Source organism: Aulonocara sp. 'chitande type north' Nkhata Bay, linkage group LG17, assembly GCF_057382095.1.
Source record: "Aulonocara sp. 'chitande type north' Nkhata Bay isolate Kocher_YH1m ecotype deep benthic linkage group LG17, A_spYH_male_GT1.1, whole genome shotgun sequence".
Classification (NCBI taxonomy): domain Eukaryota; kingdom Metazoa; phylum Chordata; class Actinopteri; order Cichliformes; family Cichlidae; genus Aulonocara; species Aulonocara sp. 'chitande type north' Nkhata Bay.
In genome coordinates this window covers 14,196,661-14,206,265 of record NC_141360.1, presented here as the reverse complement: position 1 = coordinate 14,206,265, position 9,605 = coordinate 14,196,661, and the positions used below count along the sequence as shown (strand labels likewise).

Genomic DNA, 9,605 nt, shown 5'->3' with positions numbered 1-9,605 from the left:
ATATAGAAATTATCTATTAGATTACATTAGTCTTGATACAGCCTCTGCCACCACATCAGATCAATTGCTCTGGGCTCCTTTGATCAGCTCCATCACCTAGTGGGGGTGGGGGGTCATAGTTTGGTCCCGCCTTCACTGTTGTGATTGGTGTGGGGGTAGGGACAGGCTTAGGGCGTCGGGGGGGTTCCCCGGAGGCATCTTCCTTGGGGGGCTCAACCCGGGGTAGCGGTCATGTCCGGTTGGGGGCTCTTTTGGCTCTCGGGTGACTGTTTCCTCGTGGCTGCGTGCAGCGGGGCTAGGGGAGGCTCTGTGCTGACGGACGTGGGTTACTGACCTGGTAGCCTGGCTGGCCCTGGGTGGGTCCGGGATGGGCGTGAGGTTCTGGGGGCGCTCCGTCTCTGGGCTGGGGCCCGGGCCGGGCCTCGGGGGCTTGGGTCCTGGTTGGTGTGTTGCCGGGGTTGTGGGCGGATGGGTGCATGGGGGCCCAGCCCTGGAGCAGGGTGCCGCCGGTGCGTCGAGCCACCTGGGGGACCCTTCAACTGGTGGGGGAGATGGTCACATCTTGCAGGAGCTTTCCTCTCCTCAGGAACTCTCTCTGCAGGAGGGGGAGATACAGGAGAGGTGGAGGAAGATCTCAGCCTGGACGTTTAAATCAAATCAAATCAAATCACTTTTTATTGTCACATCACATGTGCAGGCACACTGGCACAGCACATGCGAGTGAAATTCTTGTGTGCGAGCCCCACAAGCAACAGAGATGTGCAAACACAACAACACAAACGAGCAAAATACAAGAATGGCCAACCTGAAACTAATAAATATATGTACAATATATAATAGTGTATGCATTTCTGGATGTGTATACTAAATATTTTCCTACGTGTGTGTGTGTGTGTGTGTGTGTGTGTGTATACACATTTTTACAAATTAAATAGTAAAAAAATAAAATAAAATAATAATAATAATAATAATAAAATATATAAAATATACAGAGTTGAATATGTGCAAAACAAGTGGCATTTATATACAGTGTGGAGTGCATAATGTTGAAGTTCCAGTAGTGAAGCTGAGGTGTCTATGACGTGTTCAGCAGTCTGATGGCCTGATGGAAAAAGCTGTCTCTCAGTCTGCTGGTACGGGACCGGATGCTGCAGAACCTCCTTCCTGATGGAAGCAGTCTGAACAGTTTATGGCTGGGGTGACTGGAGTCCTTGATGATCCTCCCCGCTTTCCTCAGGCACCGCTTCCTGTAGATGTCTTGGAGGGAGGGAAGCTCACCTCCAATTATCCGTTCAGAGCACCGCACTACTCGCTGGAGAGCTTTGCAGTTGTAGGCGGTGCTGTTGCTGTACCAGGTGGTGATGCATCCAGTGAGGATGCTCTCAATGGCACAGCGATAGAAGGTCCTGAGGATGCGGGGGCTCATGCCGAATCTTTTCAGTCTCCTGAGAAAGAAGAGGCGCTGCTGCGCCTTCTTCACTGTTTTGTTTGTGTGTACTGACCACGTAAGATCCTCAGCCAGATGTACTCCAAGGAACCGGAAGCTGCTCACTCTCTCCACAGCAGCGCCGTTGATGGTGATGGGGGTGTGTACTTCTCTGCACCTCCGGAAGTCCACTATCAACTCCTTTGTCTTTGCGACGTTGAGGGTGAGATGGTTGTCTTGACACCAGTGGGTCAGGGCGCTGACCTCCTCCCTGTAAGCCGTCTCATCACCGTTGGTGATAAGACCCACCACTGTAGTGTCGTCCGCAAACTTCACAATGATGTTGGAGCTGTTAGTGGCTGTGCAGTCGTAGGTGTAGAGTGAGTACAGGAGAGGGCTCAGTACACACCCCTGTGGAGCACCAGTGTTCAGTGTGATGGGGGATGAGGTGATGCTGCCCAGTCTGACCACCTGGCGTCTGTCAGACAGGAAGCTAAGGATCCAGCTGCAGAGGGAGCTGCTCAGTCCTAGATCCTACAGTTTCCTGTCCAGCTTCGAGGGAACGATGGTATTGAATGCTGAGCTGTAATCTACAAACAGCATCCTCACATACGTGTCTCTCTTCTCCAGGTGTGACAGGGCAGTGTGTAGTGTCAGGGCTATGGCATCATCAGTGGACCTGTTGTGGCGGTATGCAAACTGTCTTATGTAGTCTGGAAGATGAGTGGATGGTGGGGTGGGTGCAGTTTTCTCTGTGGTGGGGTTGGGTGGACTGTCCCGGGCTCTGTGGGGCCGGGGGGCGCTGCTGCACTGGGCCCCGGTCTGGATGGGCCTGGGCCCCCTTTCCCTGGTGTGTGGGAGTGCCTACTGGGGTCAGCGGGGGAGCTGGCCCCAGGGAGGGGTTACCTGCCCCTCCCTTCCTTCCCTCCCCATCTCCAGCTGCCTCCCTCTTCCCGCTCCACCACAACCACCCACACATGCAGGGCCTTGGAGTAGGGGTATGTCACCAGGGTGCAGAGGAGGCTACCCCCCCCTCTGTCCCCTTCTGGCTGCCTCTGCCTCAATTTTATCCCATTTTATCTTGGGGGTGGGCACAATCACGGAGTCCAAATTACCATCAGGGTATACACCTCACCCCTGGCGTCGTTGCCCACCTCTCAATTTTAAACACACTTAGACATTGAGGGCTATCAGAAGGGACTATGCGCTTACCTGCTGCTCCTTGGCAGGTAGCTCCATGCCCTCCTGGGTTTTAATTGCACCTTAGAACACACATACATCAACACTACAATGAGCGGGTGGAGGGAGGTTTGGAGTCTTTTCTCACCCCCATTCTCTGCGGCCTGCTGGAGCGGGAGGGCTAGGAGGAGTTGGCCGTCCGACTGCGGTCTGGAGTGTGGGGCCTCCCTGCTGCTACGGAGTCGGGGTGGTCTGCCTCTCCCCACCGCAGGGAAAAGGGTAACACCACCTGGGTCTGGGTGCAGTTCCCCCCTCCAGGGGCAAGGGTACCTAGACCCGGTTTGTAGAGTACGCTTGGGGAGTGTGATCGTGTGTACAGCGTCTCTTTATGTCTGTCTCCACGTTGGTTGAGTGTGGAGTAAGTGCATATGAGAGCATGAGGGTGGGAATGGATGTTTGTGTCTGTGTGTGCCTGTATGTCTGTGTCTATATGTCAGGTTGGGTATCAGACGCCACCTCTCTGGGGACACCTCAGGCCCTCCAAGGTTTGGAGGCCTATCTCCACCCACCACCACTTCCCCTGCCGGTGGCGGACTCCCTCAGGTGTCGGACTCCCTCAGGTGTCGGTGCGTTGGTGGTTCTTTGTGTCTGGGGGTGGGCGTCCAGGTACACACCGGCTCACTCCTTGGCGGCCGCTTATCGGGGCCTGGAGCCTGGGGCTCGCTCGGGCCCCTTCGGAGGTGGGGTGCCCCCGGCCTCTCGGCCTGGGGCTCGGTCACTCAGGCACAGCTGGCGGCCGGCGGAGCTCACGGGCGCGTCACTGCAACTCCCTCTGGCTTCTGCTCCGCGGCTGCTGAGTGAACCCTCATCTGGGACTCTCCTCAGCTCTTACTGGGACAGTGGCTCGGCTGCCCCTCTGTTGGTCTTCCTTGGTCTCTTGTGTTCTGGGGGCCTCTGGATGTCTGGAGTTTTGATCTCCTCCATACCTGCTTCACACCCTGGAGGACAGGGCTGTGGCTCCCCCACACTCCCTAGCAGATCGTTACATGGAGAAACCTTTGGAATACAAGCGCGCTGATCCACACAGGTATGCACACGGGTGTTCACTGCTCGTAGACCCAAATTACACCTTTCTTGGCCGCTACTTCGAAGCACATCTGTCCTGCGTGCTGCACAACAACATTGAATATTTAGTATTTACTGCTGTTTACACTTAGCTAGATTAATGCGATGGTGTTGTGTTTAGTATGTTGCTTTGTTTTGTTTTTTTGTCTTTTTTGCTTGTTTTCTATTCTTCTCTCAACAGGTGATCCAGGAGATTTTTATTTTTTTTTCTCCCCCCCTTTCTCACTGTCCCTCCCCCCTTCTGTTTTTCCTTTCCTTCCTCTTTCTTTCTCCCTTTCCTATCCCTCACTCATGTCTGTCCCGTCTGTAACATCTGAAAATAAAATATAATAAATAATAAAAACAAAGATCGACCAAATGGACCAATACGGCAATGCCACGATGATCCATTTGGCAAAGTAAATCCATTGGGTATCCTTGTTGGTCTTCAGACAACAATTCTGATGGCTAAAGAACCAAATGGGACAGGCAGAAAAAAGGAAAAAAAAAAAAAAAAAAAAAAAAAAAAAAAGACAGTTGTCACAGGTCTGTAGCTGGATGGAACCCAGATTTTGTTACAAATGGAATTTATTTACATTAAATTGTAACTTTAATTTGTGTAAAAAGCTGTTTCGCATATTTCTATTTTTTTTTTTTTATTAAATCTAACATTCCAAATGAAGATTGCATCATAAAAAAATAATCAAAATAACATTACAATTCACATTCTACATTTTATTTTTAAAGTAACACCAACTCTTTTTCTCCACAGTCGAATAATGAAGCCGTGGTTTCACTCTTCTAGGAAGTCTTCCACCAGTGTGTTGAATTCATCAGCATGCCTCAGGTGGAGGTTGTGTTTCCCCTCTGGCATTAAATGCAATCTAGATTTGGGGATGAAAATCTTGATTTAGCTTGTACCTAAAAGTGAAATTCATCAATTTGTGGTAATATTATTGTGCGTTCTCACCGTGAACCTTTGATGTGTTTGAGGAGGTACTCAGGGTGGAGAATTGGCACCATGGGGTCTTTCTCTCCATGGATGATGAGGGTTGGACAGCTGATCAGGGGCAGAAGTTCCATGCAGATGCTTCCTAACCAGAGAGCAAAAAGGAAACATTCAGATTATCTGCATTAGTAAGAGACAAAATTAACAAGTGTCTTTTCAGATTGTCTAGTGTGCCTGCAACAGCACAGAGCCATCACCTTCTGGTCTGTGGACAAACTGTGCGATTCCATCCACCCAGGCCTCCCACAGTTTAGCAAAGACTTGCACCCCATACACCTCCTCCATGGGTTGCCTCATCCTCGCACTCCATTTGGAGACATCACGCACCTCTGAGTGTTCCCACAACATAACCGTTCACACACAAACACACAACGCGCACATATTCAAGTGAAAGCCAATTTGTAGCTCGAATAACTTGCCACTTGTCCAAGGCAATAAAACGTGACACACCATTGTAAAGCTTGAGGTCCTGCTGGGAAACAAAAGCATTGGCTCCCCACACGACCATCTTGTTGATCAGATCGGGGTTCCTTGCGGCTGCAACCAGAGCCGTGATTCCCCCGTCACTCCACCCAAGCAGGGAGAACTTGCCGAATCCCAGTGTCTGCCAAAGAAATGATTAAAAAAAAAAAAAAAGTAGGTTGTGTCAAAGCAGTAACACAACTTGCTGTTGTAAAAAATGCAAAAACTTTCTTTAACTGCAAGACCAGACAGTTGTACATTTATCTGTGTATGAATTGTGATATATAAATCATGAAATGCAGTAAATAATGCAGAAGACAATTAGTCTTCATGCTTCTGAATGTACAGATATTGTGAGAAACCTATTTGACAGAATCCTTCCTGCATGATTCACAGTTCTAAGACATTTTGAACAGTGAACCATGCAAATGGTTGGTGGTGGGGGGTGGGGGTGGCCTTTAAATTTTCTGTTTTGAATCATCACTCAAATTTGAATAACAGGTGGGCGGGGCCAGAATAATGTGCCTGTGAAGATTACTTGTATGCATCTAGTATTTACAATCTTTTTCGCAACTTTGGCTGTGTGTAACATGAGTATCCACTATTGGAACATATAGTATACAATAACAAGATCAAAGAGAAAAATCAAAGAGAATATTAAAATATTATTAAAGCTTACCAACATACAACAGCTGTGTTGGATTCTGCAGCCTTCTAATTTCACACACTGTACGTGTAGCTCATAGGTTGCCAGTGATTTCAAAATGTATATTTTCATAAGAGTTATGATGATGGTCAAAAAGCAATTTGATTGGCATACAAAATATTGCAGTAAATAAGTACTGAAAGGAGGGGGTTTGTTTGTAGCCTCATACCGGAAACTAAAACCCCAGACAGGGGCTTTTTGTCATGTTCATTACTGAAGGGTAAAAGAAGGATATAGCTTCGTAAACCAGGAATTTTAATATTGGTGTATGAAAATAACATGTCTTAGTATTAGAATCGGACCGTGGATTAGACATCATTTAAGTCAGGGTTGCCTAAATTTTGATCAGAACACAAAGCAGAGAATAGAGGAGGCATATACACTAACTGTATATAATAATTTATTAATTGTGCTTTAAACACTTTCTCTAAACTGCGCAAAAAAGAAAAGAAAGACCAAAAAGAAAAGGTCCAGGTAATTTTTTTAAGGTAATTTCCTGCCAATACATTATCTGTTTTGTTATGGGAGTTTCCATAAATGGTAAAACTCGATATGTGGCTAAAAAAAAAATAAAAATTAGGATTAGTATTGCTTTCTAATATTTATCCAGATATTAGACTGTAGTAAAATCTAGCAGGTTTTGGATTGCAGAATTTAACTTATTTTCCATTTTGAATGAATTCTAGACCTTTATCATTTTACGACACGCTGAACTGAGCATGAAGTTTATCAGTCCCCATATGTTCCTTTCTTTCACATGCCCCCCAGAGAAGGGGCTTCTCTGTAACCTGTAAAGGTCAGATTGGTAATCATTTTCACCCTGAGTTTATCAGCAAACCTTCATAAGATCAACTGCATCCTTCGCATCCCTCTCAAAAAAGTCAGGGGGGAAGTCTCTGTCTGGGGGACGGGATTGTCCATACCCGCGGGGATCCCAGCCAACTACAGTGAAGCGTTCTTTGGCCAGAGACTTAAGCTGAGGACCAAAATCCGTCTTTGTGCTTCCTGTGGTAGAAAATATAGCAGTTTTTCTTTTAGATGCTTAAAGGACTCAATCAAACTGTACTGAATGATATGCTATTCTTACAACAGAGATATTTTGAGTATAAAGATTTTGATGTCTTCCCATATAGCCAAACTTCTTTTCTACATTAAAAGGAGGCGTGTGCTTGTACTTACCCAGAGCGCCAGGAAGCAACAGCACAGCATGTTTTCCTCTGCCTGTCTGCTCGTAGTACAGATCCACTCCATTAACAGGCTTCTTGCCTGAGGCCACTGAAGAGCTGCAGGGAAACACACGAGGAGACGGTGGCAGTCAAAATGAGCTGTGGATAGCAGAATAAGGTGGGATAGTTACTTTGAATGTTACAACCAAAGATAAAGTCGTCCTTTGTTAGGACAATTACAGCAATCACATTGTTCACCTTTTATGAGAATAGAAGAATCTTGGGTTTTATGGGCCCTTAAAAGCAGGTTTGAAAAGTGGAACCATTGTTCAGCTTAACCCTCGTTGACAGCATCTGTTCCTGTAGATTTAGAATGCTGATGTATGGCACGCTCTTATTCTTGGTCTCTGTTACTATTAAAGCTATTTTGCTGGGATGAACTGTAAATGTTCTACCTACATTACTGCAGAACACATTTCAAAGCTGTGAAAATCAAAGGCTCTGAGTAAAGTGCGCCAACAACGGTACTTGAATAAAACAAAAGGTGTACATGAACTCATATGAGTTTTGATTATAAGCAGTTCAGATGCAGCAATTATTCATTTACTGAATAAAACTAACCTACTGGCAAATTACATGTTCAGAGATAACAGTGTTTGCAACAGCTCATAGTTGCTGGTGGTTATTTACCATCACGTGATGGCAGTCATATATTTATGTGCGCGACTGTGATATTTCTCCATCCTTTAAAAACAAAACAAAACAAACAAAAAAACCCCCGCAGTAATCTTTTTAAAGGTAATGTTTTGCAGTCTAACACATCTATAATATCAAGATTTACTCCTGCAAAAGCCTCGAGGCAAACACTTTATGCATTAAATGACGATGAGATTATTCTAAATATTATCCGTCTACAAGCAAGGTGTTTAGCTTTAATTTGAAAGACAGTCACGGAAGGATAAAGGAACTTTATTGTTATTATTTGCTATTAAACAAAAACATCCCTAACAGTTATTCACCAGATCGACAATATAATATAATATAATATAATAATTTAACCCCCTTTTCTGCATTTAAAATATTTGCAAAGTATAATTTACGACATTAAAACGTGTTAGAATATTATATTTATGTAATATTTGTGACAGATAAAGGACACAGTGTGGCCATGATGAAGACGAATACAGACATTAAACTCGCATTAAATATAAATGGCTGTTACATCAGTTTTTATAGGTATATATAATCGATACTGTCGTAATATCACAGTTGGTTCATAAACACTATGTTGTAGTGAGTGGGCATACTACACCATCTAGTGGACTGGAATCAAACAAACCTCGAGGCAAGAACTACGACTGCAAGAAAACCCAACGCATTTCCTGCGTGGTCTCTGCAGCTCTGTGCAGTTTGTCCTTGCAGAGTCGTGCGTGTCATTTCACAGTGCACACAGTATGAAGACAGTAAGAACTGTTACCAGTACGGCCGGATCGCTGTCATGGCTCTCTTAAAGCCACGTCTCCCGAGTAAAAACAGCGCCATGTATGATCGGTGCGCACACTCAGCACGTCCTCAGTCAGTCCCCAGGTTTGATTTGGCTGGTTAAAAATTGTACAGTCTCTCTCCGAAGTGGACCAAAGTCCACACGTTCCAGCCCTGCGTGTTTGTTTTTAAAGGAAGTGCTGGGATCAGTGTGGCACTTTCAACGTCGCCGTTTATCCAGTGAAATATTTTCAGGCGAAAGTACGAAGGCGAATCCAAAATCACAAGCTGATCTGAAAACTGTACTTTTCCGTCGTCACTCTGACATGTCAGGCTCACTGGAGTGAAGTAGCTGACCCACCAGTCCGAGCGCAGGCTGCAGGTCTTAAATAATGGCAGAGCAGATTTTTAACAGGCTTCTGTTAACATGACCTCTCATGGATCAGCATGTTATTAATCTGAATAGAAATCAGCTGAGCACGTCTGCTTTGATACTGGCTTTGCTGTGTGTTTAGAAGTGGGGTGAAGCCATACGCTGTATATAAAAGATGGACTTCTCCAGTTGTTTGGTGACGCTTTATTGTGAAATTTCAGTCATCACCACGTTGTTGTTGTTGTTGTTGTTTTGAGAATGGACGTGACAAACAAGAGATTTATGTGACTGTGAACTGAGGACATATGCATGAGAGCCCATAGCTGTTTTTATCCAGACTTCTCTTTGAAACCAGAGGAGTTGCCCCCTGCTGGCCATTATAAAGAATGCGGAATACATTGGCTTTACTTTTCAGATCTGGAATCTGCTTCTTCTTCTTTTCTTTTTTTTTAGAGCTAACGAGTGGAGTGAAGTTAATACAAACTATGGTTTATATTCTGAGATATACTCCTTCATGAAAAGGAGGTCATTAAGTGAATGTTTCCAAGATGTCTGGGTTATTGTCCCATGAAGACCAAGTGTGTGACTGAGTGTGTCACATGTTTTCAATTCAATGTCAGGATTGAAGCTTTGCAAATTGTAAAGAAAAGAAAAGACATGAACAAGATGCGCAGAAAAGAGAAACTATGACGCTCCAC

At 45.4% G+C, this 9,605-nt stretch overlaps 1 protein-coding gene across 1 annotated transcript; it reads right to left on the bottom strand.

Moving 5' to 3' along the window:
- Positions 1 to 4,322: 4,322 nt before the first annotated feature.
- On the bottom strand, positions 4,323 to 8,949 carry bphl (biphenyl hydrolase like). The gene is made up of 7 exons (XM_086268877.1): positions 8,530 to 8,949; positions 7,066 to 7,169; positions 6,725 to 6,891; positions 5,169 to 5,322; positions 4,916 to 5,047; positions 4,680 to 4,803; positions 4,323 to 4,593 (listed from the first exon to the last, which is right to left on the bottom strand). Exons 1-7 carry the CDS (start codon positions 8,592 to 8,594, stop codon positions 4,503 to 4,505), a joined length of 837 nt encoding a protein of 278 aa, XP_086125003.1. The 5' UTR covers positions 8,595 to 8,949; the 3' UTR covers positions 4,323 to 4,502.
- Between the last annotated feature and the right edge of the window lie 656 nt (positions 8,950 to 9,605).